This window comes from Serinus canaria, chromosome 4, assembly GCF_022539315.1.
Source record: "Serinus canaria isolate serCan28SL12 chromosome 4, serCan2020, whole genome shotgun sequence".
NCBI classification, from domain to species: domain Eukaryota; kingdom Metazoa; phylum Chordata; class Aves; order Passeriformes; family Fringillidae; genus Serinus; species Serinus canaria.
This window is the reverse complement of record NC_066317.1, coordinates 62,311,051-62,326,356: the sequence shown is the minus strand read 5'-3', so window position 1 is coordinate 62,326,356 and position 15,306 is coordinate 62,311,051. Positions and strand designations below refer to the sequence as shown.

Below are 15,306 nucleotides of genomic sequence, written 5' to 3'. Positions count from 1 at the left end.
CCAGCTGGGTAACACTCTCCATTTCCATCACTTCTACTTTTCTGCAAGATGTGGAGAAATAATTAGAAGGTTTTAGGGGGGCAGGGGAGATGTTAGCTTCTGCTACTATTTTTTAATTTTTATTTGTAAAAACCTAAAATACGTGAGTAGCCCCTTTTTGGACACATTGCTGTTGCTAGAAATTTTGTTGAGGAGGAGGAAATAACTCAGCTTGGAAAGATCTCAGTCATTTAATAACAACAGGGAGGAAACAGCAGAAGGAGGGATGTAGCTGAGTAGAACAAAAGCAACTTATTTTTTGGTGAGCAGGGAGGTCCAGGGGGAAAATTGGGATACCATGGTGTCTTGATGTGTCTGCTATGGGAGCCTTTTTAGGGCCTTGGATCCCATCTTCTCTGGCTGTATCTTCTCTTTAGCACTGGAGACGAAAACCTGTTTTTTGTGATTAAGTCTTCTAGGCTGCCTAGAGAATTTAATTTAGTTTAAATTCTCCTGGTAGAAATTGCTTGGAATTTCCACCCTTTCCCACACATGCATCATCACCAAACGACAAACAGATCTAAATCCTAAACTGATCCTAAGTGCAAGATCCATTGGCTTGCATTTCTGTTTTCCTAACCATACAATGGATACATATTTTGCACCTCAACAAATCTGAAACACTTCCTTATTCTTTTCAGAATGGAAAAAGCCATTGGGTTGGAGGGGCAAGTGCTTGGGTAGAGTGTTGTGCTGAGGCTCTTGGATTCTGTGCTGAGCCTCACAATTTACATCCCTTACTGTCCCTTTTGGGTAAAGGAGAAACAAACAAGATCATCAAATTTCAGTCCTTCACTGCAAGCTTACAAGTTCCAAACCATCATTCATTTATCAGAAACTAATTAACTAGAACTTCATTAGTTTGCTTTTTACCAGCAAAGGTCTCTAGCCCTACATCTGAAGGTAACAGACCCTTTCATGTCTAGGTCAAAATTCCCATTCTATCCACATGTGATTTCTTTTCTCCATGATACAATAGGATTTTTAGCCTAGTTCTGTTAGTACTTGAAGAAAGAAAGGACTCATAATGATATTTATCAGAATAAGTTTCTACCTCAGAAACTCATCTTTTTGGTTTAAGATGACAACAGAAAGAGTGCTAACTGCAGAGTTGCTTGGTGGAGCATTACATAAATAATTGAAACATAAATCAAATGGAAGCCTGCAGAAATCTGAGAGGAACTTCATTTGCACAGGATGCTGTCACATGTAACGTACAGTATGAGATTATATACTAATCCTTTTAGTTAAAGAATTAAGAGTTAAAGAATAAAACATGTAAATATCAGGAGTAAGTAGTATTGGATGCTGCAGTTACTAAACCCTGACTTGATCCCTTGTTGCACAGAAAATGACATTTTCTGTATATACGTGTATCATGTAGCACTTGGGAGAAGAAACCAATTTTATTTCCAGTCACCTGCCTGATTAAGCCTTGCAGTGTTATCTGAAGTATTTTTAAAACATAAATACTTAAGCAACATTTACAAAGCACTTTTTCTTTGTTTCAACAAGTGTCAATCACTTCTGGGAGCTGTATAAAAATAAATCGGGGCTTTTTGCACCATGTTTTTTTTATACATTACAAAGTTCCTGGAATCTTTGAACACCCTGTCTGTGTTACATTCTTGACTGTTGAACCACATTAGTTGTTTGGAAAGCTTGTTTAAGGAAACAAGCTTTGCTTCTCAGTAATCATTCCTTAAAGTAAATCTGAGTTTTAGACTGTTTTTGATTATTTGAAATTGCAGAATGATGGCCTCGCAGGAGCAGGTCTGGCCAGTCCCAATGAAGGCAATTGGAGCACAAAACCTTCTGACAATGCCTGGAGGAGTCACCAAGTCAGGGTATCTTCATAAAAAAGGAGGCACCCAGCTGCAGATCCTGAAGTGTAAGTTGAATGAGGTATTAACTAAATTAAATGTTTTAAATGCTGGCCTCTGGGCTCAGTAACAGATTTTGTGTTAGCAGACTGTTGAAGCTGTTTTTCAGCTTTGTATTGGAATACAATTTTACTGGAATATATGTATGAAAGACTCATATTGAAAGATTTTCCTTTCATTGTTTTGCAACTTTAAATCTTACAATAATATATGTTGTAGTTGATTTTATTTTGCTTGTTTAGTCCTCTTGTCAAGTCCTTCACAAGTAAGATTTTCAAGACAAACAGATTCCCAGGATGTGTATTGATTTCAAATGCTTTTTTCTGAAAGAAATTAGTACTCAGCTTTTTTTTTCCAGTTGGTTTTTCTGTACTGGAAAAAATATTCCCATCTCCCACTGCTGTTGTGAAATGGAAATTTTCTCACTGCCAGCATTGGGCTGTACTTAATAACAGTAATTTCTTCTGAAATCAGTGGCTATTTTCATGGGGAAAAGTTCATATTTTGGGTTTGTTTATTTATATGGCTATTCATTTGGTGTCCCTGTTTATACTGAAATGATACTTTTAGTATAGTATACTTACAGTATAATGTCCTTATATGGTTAAGGACAAAGATTACTGCCTTTGATAAAGGAAGGAGTATTGGCCTCTTTCAAAACAAGAAAACAGGATATCGTTTTATTGGCAGGTTTATGTCCTTGAGGTGAAAGAAGAGAGGGAGATAATGGTTTGGGGATGGATGTAAATATGTGTTTGTATCCTGTGGCTGCCTTGCTGCTATTGCTTATTCCCCTAATAAAGCAGCACAGGTGGAGGTCAGGCCTGCAGTCTCTAAGGCTTCTTTTGAAGTTTTCAGATCAGCTGCCTCTCAAGTGAGGGAATCAAATATACCCTTAGTGCTGAAACTCTGCAAATGGACAGCTTCCCTGTGTGACTGATCATCAACGAGCTGACACTTAACTTCTTTGTGCTCATTTACAGTGATTCATATTATTATTAAGGTCTTAAATAATAATTCTACACATGCTAAGAGGTTCTAGTTGTTCTGCTGCCCTTGGATTTATATTTTGATCACTTTTTACTCTTTCAGGGCCACTGAGATTTGTGATTATCCACGAGGGATGTATTTACTATTTTAAGAGCAGCACATCTGCATCTCCCCAGGGTGCATTTTCTTTGAAAGGTTACAACAGGTAAGTGCCAAGGAAGTTGTTAAAGACTCAAGCTCCTCTTACTTGATGCTAAGGGCTATGGGTTTCATTTCTAATGAAGTTAAACACAGCTACATCTGTTGTTTGGGTTAAGCATTGATCTCAGATTCCAAGAAATGTATTCCTTTCAAATTGTATATATGACATCTCCTGTGCTTGCTGAGTGGATAGCCTTATTTTTCTGTAATTTACCCAGTAAAGCTGTTTGAGTGGCAATGGCCTTGCTGTTCCTGGTTAATGCAGACTGCACATGCAGATAGATTCTTTCAGACAGAACTTCTTTGCTCTGTAGGGACCAGAGAGGAATCAGAAGAGAAAATTTATGGAGTTACTAGTTCAGCAACTGTCGTTAGTGTTGAAACTGAACTACAGAATACTAAATAAGAGAATGCACGTGCAAAGTGTCTGACTCATTTCACTGCACATTTTTAATCTTAATATTTTCTTTGCAAGTTGAAGACAGAAATATGTGGCTTTCAAGTTAGCCAGTACTGTCAGAATCTGAATGCAGCAGAAGTACAAGGCCTACTAATACAAGTCCAGCCTAACTTTAGGGAATTGCTGTTGAAATTTATGCTAAGAAAGGTTTAATGAGAAAGAGGGAATGTAGAAAAATATCATTGTGTTGATCCTAACCACTGCAATTTTATGGTATTTCTATATGTATATCTTGTGCTGTATAATGTTCTCAGAGCTGAAGAACAAGGAATTACTTTTTCTTAAATTATGAGAGCTTTTCTAACCGAGCATGACAATGGCATATTTTTAAGGGAATGTACTTTTTAACATTGTAGCTAGTTAAAAATTCAAGGTTAATTTGTAGAATAAACCCACATTGTAATTTTGTCATGACACCAACTTCTGCTATCCACATGAATGTGAACAATACAATGAAATCTCTAAATGCTAGAGACTATTCATTCTTTTTTATGTATCTTCATTCTAGCAGCCTTGCAGAGACCTTGGTTGGAATAGGGACAGATCTTGATTAGTGTAAGGCACAGAGAAACATTGAAAAAGAATTTGGACTGAAAGCATTGTTAGATTGAGTAGTTGCATAACGAGTTTTTAGATTTTTCTTCCCCCTAGGAGCCCCAAATGAAAAAATTCCTTATACATACAAAAAAGAAAGTGGTTAAGTTATGCTTGTTTTAAAATAATAAAAAATGTGCCAGAAAGTGTTTATAAGGGAAATGTGTAAAAATGAATTTGCTTTTAGTATTAGTTTTTCCTTATTTTCATGGGAAACGTGATTTGATTTCTCTTCTGAAATAAGGGCCACAAGCACCCTGAGTACCTCTTGCAGTGTGTGATGCTTATGAATGAGTGTGATTCATGAACTCTTGAGCAGGTCAAAGCAGCTGTTTATAAAGGTCTGGCTGGTGAATTAACCAGTGCTCTTCCTTTTGCATTGTCCCTTCTGCCACAGTAATGGAGAAGTACTGCAAACGCACATATGGGGATTTCTGTGATGATTTTCTGGGCTTGTGGATATTTTCCACAAGTCAAAACTGGCCAGTGAAACTGCTTTCTGTCAGTCTTTATGCCATGCAGAGCAGCATTAGCTATAGATGAAGGTGTTTCTGTATTGGTTGCTGTTTCTCAGGGTGATGCGGGCAGCTGAGGAGACAACATCAAGCAATGTGTTTCCTTTCAAGTTAGTTCACATAAGCAAGAAGCACAGGACGTGGTTTTTTTCAGCTTCTTCTGAAGATGAAAGAAAGGTAACTTTCTTCTTTTGCAATAGCATTTTCCTTGAAGCAAAAAGAATCTTGGACTTCCCTAAAATCTAAATGAACTGGAAATGCAGCTGAAATTTGTATACCTGGTTCTTTGGGCTCCTCTGAAAATCATGTCTGAAGTTTCAACTAGTAACTTAATGTTAATTCAACTTGTAATTTAGGGAATGGCTGTGACATACTAGATGGCATAGGTTTCTCCATATTTCATAAATATTCCATATTTATTTTTCATCAAGGAAGATGTAATGATACGTAAGACTTTGCTAAATTCTGAAAACTGTTCAGTGAGATCTCTCACCCATAAACATACTTTGAATAGATATCTGGCTTTAGGAATAACAGCCTGAAATTTGCAAACTGAAAATTTAGTACTTCAGTAGGTTCCTACAGCATTTTAAATAGTCAAAGCATTTGACTGCTGAGTCTTTTCAGTAAAAAAGTAATGGATAAATACTATTTCAATGTATGTTCCCTGCACAGTTACTCTGATCTCACAGAGGACCAGATACATCTGCATTTAATGATTGAAAAATTGATGTGTCAAATGTTGTATTTTTATTTTTGTTTAGAATTGGATGCTATCCTTGAGAAGGGAAATTGGTCACTACCATGAGAAGAAAGAAACAATAACAGAATTTAGGTATAAACCCTTATTCTTTATTGGCTTTTTTATCCCTTTTGCACTAGCTCTTTACAGTGGTGTTTTAGGCTTTTTGCACCTTCAAGTAACTTCCTGTTAAATAGGAACAGGCACAGTAAGACCCAAGAAGAAAATCCCTTCCCAATTTATATTTTAAAGAATATGAAGCAAAACCCAAATCTTTAAACAAAGAGCACTTTCAATTCCAGCTTTGCGTAAAAGAAATGAAATCTTTTAAAAGACAGCAACAACATATCTGACTGTTAATTGGGAAATAGGAACAGCTTGCTTCTGCTTTTCCAGCATTCCTTTCCAGTGCTGCAGTCCTACTAAACAGAAGTAACTCCGTCTTTTCTTTTGCAGTGACTCTGGTTCTGATGCAGACAGTTTCTATGGCTCAGTAGAACGTCCCATTGACATCAAGTATTCCCACCATTCAGCAGATAATGAAGGTGACAAATTCAGACACTGATAAATAAGGCTTCTTTGTTGCTAATTTGTTTCTTCTGAATTCTGCAGGAATTGTTCCCATAGCTTAAGTAAACTGTTTCAATTTGTAACTGGTGTTTTTTACAAGGTGTATCTCAGTAGTTTTAAATCAGCCACAGATATTCTGGGCATTAACTGTACCAATAAATGAAGAATTTCAGATCCTTTAAGGAGGTAAATTAAAAGTGAGGACATGACAGAAAGCCTGTCATGTCAGGTAGGCATTCACAGCATGTTTCAGCAACTGAGCTCCAAGTCAAGAAATATGTTTGTGAAAACCAACATGAGAAACCTTGCCTTGAGGTTCAGCAGGGATCCTTTCCTTGGCCTTTCCCCATCTGCCCTTTCAGATTTCTAAGGGCAATGTTGATGGGAGCAAGTCCTCTCATTTCCTGAAAGGAAATTCCTGACTGTTCTGCAGGAATGGGTCTGTTAGGAAATCCGGTTCCATTGCTGCAAGCAGAGAACAGACTCATCAGCATTTCATCTGGGGTTGCAGTTTAGTCCTTCTGATTTTGTGGGAGGGGAGGGTTGTATGCAAGATGAATGATGATAAGAGGCCTGGTAGGAGTTTAAATTAGGAAAATCAGAATAACTGATTTTTATCAGATATTCTTACCTTTTTTCTAGGGCATTCCTCTGCATATTGTCCTTCAGGCTCCTGTTATAATCAATGATGAGAAATTACTGCCTAGAAGTAACATGGTTTTTGTGGCTTGGTTATTCTGATTTACAGTTAAAGGCAACATTGAAACCACTTAAGCCATTTCTTAATGGCACCACATGTTAAAAGCAGGTGGTGCTTTTTTTGTTGTTGTTGCCAAAGCGAGGCAGAAGAATTAAAATTGTTTTGTAGATCACTAAGCTTGTTTAATCTTCCATATTGCAAAATCCCAAGTGTTTCTGTGGTAGGATTAAATTCTGGGGGTTATTTTTTTTTCCAAGTGCTTCAATGCATCCATGTAGTTGTGTCTCTGCAACTGATTTGAACTTCTCTCAGGAAGGCTGGAACACTTCACAGTGTCACCACAGAATAATTTTTTTAACTTTAAAGTTGAAAAATAAAATTAATGTGCAGTGTACTTGATTTGCCTCTGCTATGAGAGATGGCTTTTTAAATTGATATAAAAATTTTAGGAAACACCTAAATAGCAGAGAGGTGGATCAAAACTATTAATTTTTTTCACCTCTTTAGAAAAAATACCTGAAAAATATCTGTTTTAGGGAACTCTAAGTACTTGATACTCTTTCATAGGTTTGAAGAGTATTTATCAAAGTCTGACACACTGATTTTTGTCTGCAGATTACGACCAGGAGGAAGAGGATGAGTCTTATTTGCAGCCGGATACATCTGACATAGTGAAAGATGGTAAGTGATTTCTTTGACTCCCCTCACAAAGGGCCCTGTGAAAAGCCCCCAGTGAAGGCAATATTCATGTGGAATGCCAGGTTATTATTTCGTATTAGTCATTACTATTCCAGCTGGCAAAATAACTGAAGTAATGCAGAGGTATCTTGAGAGGTATTTAGGGTCAGGAGTTTGTAATAACAGCAGAAACCATTTACAGAAAGCATTACATGCCTTTAGGGGTGTGTTTCATTGGAGCCTCCTGCCTGGGGATGACCTGGGTCTGGTCATCAGTCTGGAGCAGCAGTAATGCTCTTAAGGAAAAAACAGATACCAAGTGAAAAGTCTCTGCTAAGCCATCATAAGCCATGCCTGAAGAAAAATAGCAGGAGTTTATTACCTAGAACTTTCAGAATTCTGCTGAAAGTTAAATGCTTATCCAGCATGTTGAGTACTGTCAGACCTGATGCCAGTGAATATCTTAGATCACATAGAAAATTGATTTGAGCAGTCTCCTTTGATGACATACTGTATTCTCCTTCATTGTGTCACCTTTTTTGGTTTTCTTTCTGCAGATATGGTGCTGCCCCCTGCATACCCACCTCCGCCCGTTCCTCACGTCAGGAAATCTCCCTACTCCGAAGCAAGGGCACATTCCTATGCTGGCAAACCAACAGCACCAGTACCACCACCCCCCCCAAAGAGGAGCTTACCTGAAATCAAACTAGAGCCACCCCCTGTGCCCCCTTTACCTGTGTTCAAAAAGCCTGCAAGTGGCAAAGAGTCTCACCCGCTGCCTCCAGAGCCTGTGCCTCCAGCACAAGTCCTTGCTCCGCCAGAAGCATGCGAGAAGCTAAAAACCTTAAACCTTTCCCCACGGACTCCTCCTCCTCTGCCAGCCAATAAACCCAAGTTGTCACAGCTTGCTGAAAAGCTAGCAGAGCCCAAAGTGCCAAGGGAACATGGTAAACCTGGACTCTTTGTGCCACCAGTGCTCCCAAAGCCACCTGTGCCAAGCCACCAGCCCCCTGCGGTCAAGCCCAGAACAGAGAAATCTTTAGGTCCCCAGTTACAGTAAGTATGGAAACACAATGCACTACTGTTTTACAATCACTTATTAGTTAACAAGTTTGGACATACTCAGATTCATACCAACATCTCTGTCTCTTCCCTGCACCATCCCTCTCTGTGTTGTGCTTTTTTTGCCTTTTATTTGAAAATCTGCAGTGATTCTGGCTGATCTGATTGGACCTGTTCTGTGCAGGAGCCTAGACTAAATGATCTCTAGAGGTCTCTTCTTACCCAAATTAATCTGTGATTATCTAAATTAATCTGCAAGTACTGCCTGCAGCTCTGGAGCCCCCAAAACAAGAGAGACTGTTGAAACGGGTCCAGAGGAAGCCACTGAGCTGGTCTAAGGGCTGGAGTACCTCTCCTAAGAGGACAGGCTGGCAGAGTTGGGCTTGTTCAGCCTGGGGAGACTCTTAGAACAACTTCCAGTACGTAAAAGAGCTACAAAAGAGCTGGAGAGGGACTTTTGACATGGGCATGGAGTGCTAGGACAAGGGGCAATGTCTTTAAACTGAAAGAGGGGAGGTGCAGGTTCAGGTTAGATATTGGGAATAAGTTATTTACTGGGAGGGTGGTGAGGCACTGGCACAGATTGACACACAAACTGTGGGTGCCCCAACCCTGGAAGGGACACGTTGGATGGAGCTCCAATCAACCTGGTCTAGTGAAAGGTATCCCTGCCCATGGCAGGAGATTTAGAATGAGATGGTCTTAAAGCTCCTTTCCACTCTAAACCGTTCTAGGACTCCAAGATTTGGGGGTTAAACTGAAACATCAGTTCTAGTTTTGCTATTCCTTCAGTGTTTTGTGTATATTTCTTCTGCTTTCCTGATGAGATATTCTTCAGTTTTCATTCTGTTTCTGCCAGGAGATCACCACCAGATGGACAGAGTTTTAGAAGTTTTTCATTTGAAAAACCAGCTCTACCCTCCAAGCCAAGCCAGCCTGATGATGACTCTGATGATGATTATGAAAAAGTAAGATGAAGCAGATGATCCATTCTAAAAGAATATTTTTTTCCTTGGTTATGTATATCTTTGGGAACATTTTAAGTGCATTATTTCAGGAGAAGAGTAGCTTTCTGAAAACAGTGCTGTGTAGTTTTTGGTTTTTTTTCATTTATTTTTGAGCTTTAGTGAATATCTTGATAAGTTACAGAGTTTAAGACTGGCTATAAAGAAGAAAGAAGTGAAAAGTAAAGATTAAATCACTGATAATAATTTTAGATTATGGCTGTAGCTTATTTGCATAACAAGTTGCTAGGGATTTGAGTTGTCATTGACTTAATGGTGATTTATTTTTTAAATATTTTTACAGGTTGGGCTGCCTGTTTCAATATTTCTTAATACCTCTGAGTCCTTTGAAGTTGAAAGGTAAAATGTGATTTTAAAATAGTTCCTTAGAAGTTCTACAAAAACCTGTCCTGAACTGTAATCCAAAGATAATTCTGATAACTTGTGTTTAAAGCATGCACTGAAATGTTTAATATGCAAATCACTTTCTTGAGAAGTTAGTTCAGTGCTCATATATCAATTGACAGATGAGAATGCAATGTGATTTGGCTCCATCTGGAGGAGGCTGTTTTGCCAGGATGCTGGATGGGACCAGAGAGCCAGATGATCTGTGCTGCACTGCTGGCTCAGGTGCTAGAACAGTGACTTTCTTTCAACTATGCTCTACTATGAATTATTACACCCAAACCAGATTTGTATTGAGAATTTTAAGACTGTAGGTATTTGATTTATCTGAGTGCTCATAATATGTCATGTACATGAATAATTGTAATATATGTCATTGTTTATTCTTTTTAGGATATTTAAAGCTAGTAGCCCACAAGGACAACCACAAAATGGATTGTACTGTATTAGGAACTCATCTACTAAGCCTGGAAAGGTAAATTGCAGTGTTTGAATCTAACCCCCAAAAAACTTATTGATTGAGACATGCTGCATTTTATATATGTTAAAGTACTTAACAATTTAGATATGGTCTTTTCTTAAAGCAAGCAAATCTGAGAGAATCCCTATTGTAGTGTCAGTGATTGTATAAAAACATTTTAGGCTGAATTTTAAGTAATTCCTTAATAATACCTTGACTTAGAAGAGCTTGGCAGCACAGACTGAATATATTGCATTTTTCTTCTTCAAGGTATTGGTTGTATGGGATGAACCTGCAGGAAAAGTGAGAAACTACAGAATCTTTGAAAAGGTCAGTAGCTTCACCAAATACACATCTTTAGATTACATATGACAGTGTGTATTAAAAAGGGGAATGCATATAGGGTAATATCAGAATTAACAAGTTCAAGTCTAAATTTGTTCCCACCTCTGACAGTAAGAATCAGCTGATTTACAAATATCTGGTCTAGGATAAAAGTTTGAGTACTCAGATCTGGGCTTTCTAATTGCTGTATCATGTATCACCATAAATTTCAGCCCCAGTCAAATCCTAGTAAATTCCTGGGTTTAATTTGGACTTATTTGTGTGACTGACTAGTTTGCAAAGGAATAGTGTATTTGGAAGAACTTAGTTCTGATGATGATCTTCTGGCCCTTTTTCCTTTAGACATCCAGCTGGAAACATTACTGTCAATGGTTACATATGTTTTTGTTTTACAACAGGATGGCAAGTTTTACCTGGATTCAGACATCCTGTTTTTGAACATGGGAAGTTTGGTGGAATACTACAGCACTCATGTCTTACCCAGTCATGACAGCCTGATTCTCAGGTGTCCTTATGGTTACTCTAAGCCAAGGTGACAGGATAGCCACGGCTCACTGACACCCTGCTGCCCCTGAGGACAGGACTCCTGCCTGTTGGACATCCTGCTATTTGCACACACAAACTGGGTCTGTGTCCACCTTTTATTCTCTCATAATTTGTTATATAAATTCCATTTAATGAACTTCTGGTAAAACCTTAGAGTCCAGATCGGTGGATTTTATGGTCTTTTTCTTTACAAAGATCTGAACTGATTGTGCTGTGAAAGCTGTCCAGGATACCCACACCTTTTACAAAACTGCTGCTATTACTAATCTCCTTGGAATGTTGAAGATGAACGTGAACAAAGAAGTGATCTGAATACAGCTGATCTAGAAAATGGACACTTCTGAAAGTATGTCAGAATTTGTGACAGGGAATACTAATACTCTGACTTGGAGGTACTACTCCTGAAGTCAGTATTGGTGCTCAACTGAGATATTTTGTATTACTTGTATAGCTGATGTGTACATAATGAAGATTTCTGTGCAAATTTTTTTATTTACTATAGGTAAAGATGATCAGGAATCGAGGCTTTTTTTTAAGCCACCTCTTATACCCTTGTACCTTCTGAGTACAGTAATCACTATCAGGTACTATCTGGCTGATATGGGTGTGGCATCCCACACACTGCTTCATGACATGCACTTCAGAGAAGTGTGGGACAATATTGATTTGGCTTTCATGGGATCTCCATTATCTGGTTCTGAACTGGAAGGGTATTTTTAAAGGGAAAAGAGAAAGGGCTACTTCAGATTTTGGGGGAAGGGAAGGGAGCCATCTGAATGTTTCAAATTCCAATTAGCAGTTTGATCTCACATTGCCATAGTCAAAGGTTCTTTAAAACAAAGCACAAAAAAATGCACCTGAAACAATGTGATGCTACTATCAATCCAAAAATCTTTGTGGTCACACTTTGTTGTCAGCCAGCTGCATTTTTTCTGTTCTAGGGCAAAGCACACTACCCTGGTCTGCCAACAAGATTTCTCTCATTAAAATTTCTACTCAGATTGTAGTTGCATGCAAAGCAAAATCTATTTTTAATCTATTGTTAGCAATAGACATTACCAGGGTGCTTTTAACATCTGTTCCCTAATATTTTGGGGACAGGTATCCGAAATCCAAGGGCTTGATATTTATGCCAAAATTACTCTATCCCTGAATTTTAATATGGAGGAGAAATTAATTTTAATAACCTGTTAAGTAATTCTGTTAATCCAAAAATAGTGTCATAATGGTCTCATACTCTAATAATGTTTACAAGACTTGTAGTAATAGTCAAAAAAATTCTGCCACTCCTGAAACAGGAGAAGGTATCTAGTTTTTATCAGTCTGAATTTGTATTCATAAACTTTTTTTCTGTTACCCTCTAAAACTGTCCAAATGCTCATTTTAATCTTGTTACCATTAGATGGTCACAACTTTAAAATCATAACACAAATATTACAGAATAATATTCTTTTTATGAAAACAGTGAACCAGGATTTAGTCTCTAGGGAATTTTCCTTACTAATCAGATGGAAAATAAGGGTCATATACAGGAATTGGGGCAGGAAATTCTGCCTCCATCTTTTTCAAGAGACACAGACATACACAATATCAGTCTTTTGATCTCTGTTCCCACCGTAATAGGGCTTATGTGTGTAAAGAGTGTGAAGTACTTAAAATTCAGATTCTCTTGAATATTGGATATTTTAAATCTTATTCCCTTTATTTTAAATTAGTGTCCCTGTGATGCACTATCCTGACATTGATCCTCTCTAAAGAAGGCTCAGCCAAGACAGCATTTAAAAACTTCTTTGACAAATAGTTTTATGTATATCAGAGTAAGTTCAAGTTTCTTGCAATATTCACACCTAACTGTCTACAGAGTAAGTTTTTCTCTGTCTGAGAATAACTGACTTCATTGTGTCATGACAATGTTATTTATAGTATGCTCTCTTTGGGGCCCTATTCGGATATTTGATTGTTTGCTCAACTTATACTCAGAAGATTTTTAAATTGTTTAAACCATAACACACTCTTTACCTGTGTAATACAAGAGTTGCAAATATGTAAATTTTTGTGTAATTCCTTTTTGTATCTAAATGTATAGATTTCTGAAATGGATAAACTTTCTATGCCAGTCCACCTCATTTTGTGCAGTTGTCTTTAATTTCATGGGGGTGGGTTCTGATGCTTTTGTTCATACCTGTGTTCTTCTTATAGCAGAGTTAGAGGAATTAATTTTCAGTGCCCCTTAGAAGCAAATCTTCATGTTCTAAACAAATCTGCAATAATTTAGACTCTTTCTTCCTCTTGCCCATACATACTAGTCTGGTCTGTTTTATAACAAATCAGGTGAGTCTCTGGTGTTTGTAGGGAGGAAAGACACAGCCACAATGCACGGCTCAGTATGTCTCCTGTATTTCTCCTCATTCCCACAAAGCAGCCTTTGTGTCTACAACCTCCTACAAGCTCCTCAGCTTTAAAATAGTTTGTGGGGAATTGTAAAAGCAGCATTTGATGTGCAAAAAGAATATTGTTCATGAGTTTTGTAATATCCAAGTCAAAATCGTTGATACCTGTTTGGGAAAAGTCTTGCCTCCTGTGACTGGACCTCCAGATTAAAGTATTACAGGTCATATTTGGATAGGGATTGCTGTTCTAGGAAAAAAAAAATTGAGTACTTTTGAAAATAAAGCAAGGGACAATCAATGGCAGCATGTCATAAAAAGTGAACCAATATAAAAAAAAAATTTTCTACAATAGAGGTGCTTTGTGTCAGCAGTCAAGCTTTCCCCATCTCAGAACTTCAGTTTTCACATGAATGTGAATAAGTAGCAAGAGTATTTGTGGCCTCAAGTGGCTTCATCCTTTGGAATGTGCAAAAGGGCACTGAAGATTTTGGGAGCTGAAAGTATGATTATGTAGATTTTGGGGACATCTGCTGGTCAGTCTGTTCCACACAGGGATCCACTCAAGAGGAATCCAGCAGCTGAGCATGTGTGTGGACGTCATTTGGGGCAAATCAATCTTAAGTGACTTCAGATAGAAGCTAGAGATCAAAGCCAACTTCAAGTGGAAACTTAACAAGCTGGGTCTTTGAAACTTAAAACTCTTTTGGCTCATTTGCCTCAAATAAGTAACAATATTGTTTAGAATACATTCAGATGAGTAATTCTGCTAACCTAAAGAACAAAGAGATAAATTAATCTTTGTGTTTAAATTATTCTTAAAATATACTTTGAGGTAGAATTTACATCATGGACATCTGAGCGCCACCTAAATTTATGCACATCTTGAAACATTTAGGCAGCTGTTCTGAACATTAAATACTTCACCTAGCAGCAAGCAAATGTTGCAACAGTTTCCATCTTATGAAATACTCACCTCCTTGAAGTCAAGGAGGGGTTTTTTCCTAACAGTGGGAGTGCTTGAGATGCCCACAATTAAAGACCCCTAAGTGGGAGAGCTTATAGTCCTTTTACTATACTGAAAGTACTAAAATATCAAATACCAAACAGTACTAGAACTTCTAGATGGAAAGCATTTGAATTCATTTTAAAACTGGTTGTTCAGTAGGCTTCAGGTATGGAGTAAGCCTTGTAGCACAGCCACCTCCAAATCTATTCCTTCAGGGTTCCCATTCCTATATTGTAATTCCAGGATGGTCATTACTATCCCTCACCTGTACCTTTCTCCCTACAGTTCCCAGGAAGGGTAATTCAACCTCTCAGGTTGAGGACATGGTCCTGAGAGGCATGTAATCTTGGAGATATCAAAGAATTGCTTTTAATGTGATTTTCCTCACACATATCTCTCCTGGAGTAGGTTTGCACAGAAATGACAGTGATAAAAACCATTTGTAGGATTAGATCACTGGATATCTAAAACAAGGGAAAGGCATTGAACCCTTCTTTGAGTTACCACCTTCCCTGCCTTTGAACAACCACTTCATACAAGCTCCTGCTGGGCACTATCCCAGCACAGCTGGTTCTTGGACTGGCTGATGTGCACTGAAATTCTGGCCTGGACAGCCTTTGCACCTGTACTGAAAGCCAGTGATGTAAAAGGGCCACCAGAGCAGCACAGAAAACAGGAGAGTCTGCCCCATGGAAAGTTATTAAAGGGTTTCATTA

The 15,306-nt window shown here is 38.1% G+C and overlaps 1 protein-coding gene across 7 annotated transcripts in view; it reads left to right on the top strand.

Moving 5' to 3' along the window:
• SH3BP2 (SH3 domain binding protein 2) overlaps positions 1–13,315 on the top strand; it is a 36,784-nt gene extending 23,469 nt beyond the window's left edge. For 6 of the 7 annotated variants that reach the window (XM_018924348.2, XM_050973866.1, XM_050973869.1 and 3 more), the window contains 12 exons: positions 1,791–1,930; positions 3,015–3,117; positions 4,742–4,859; positions 5,447–5,517; positions 5,881–5,969; positions 7,310–7,375; positions 7,930–8,428; positions 9,294–9,402; positions 9,743–9,798; positions 10,237–10,318; positions 10,574–10,633; positions 11,047–13,315. In XM_018924348.2, coding sequence (XP_018779893.2) covers positions 1,792–1,930; positions 3,015–3,117; positions 4,742–4,859; positions 5,447–5,517; positions 5,881–5,969; positions 7,310–7,375; positions 7,930–8,428; positions 9,294–9,402; positions 9,743–9,798; positions 10,237–10,318; positions 10,574–10,633; positions 11,047–11,184 — 1,530 coding nt within the window. In that variant the 5' untranslated portion in view covers position 1,791 and the 3' untranslated portion in view covers positions 11,185–13,315. The remainder of the gene's footprint in view (positions 1–1,790; positions 1,931–3,014; positions 3,118–4,741; positions 4,860–5,446; positions 5,518–5,880; positions 5,970–7,309; positions 7,376–7,929; positions 8,429–9,293; positions 9,403–9,742; positions 9,799–10,236; positions 10,319–10,573; positions 10,634–11,046) is intronic. The other variant, XM_050973865.1, reaches the window with a different exon arrangement.
• The last annotated feature ends 1,991 nt before the right edge of the window (positions 13,316–15,306 follow it).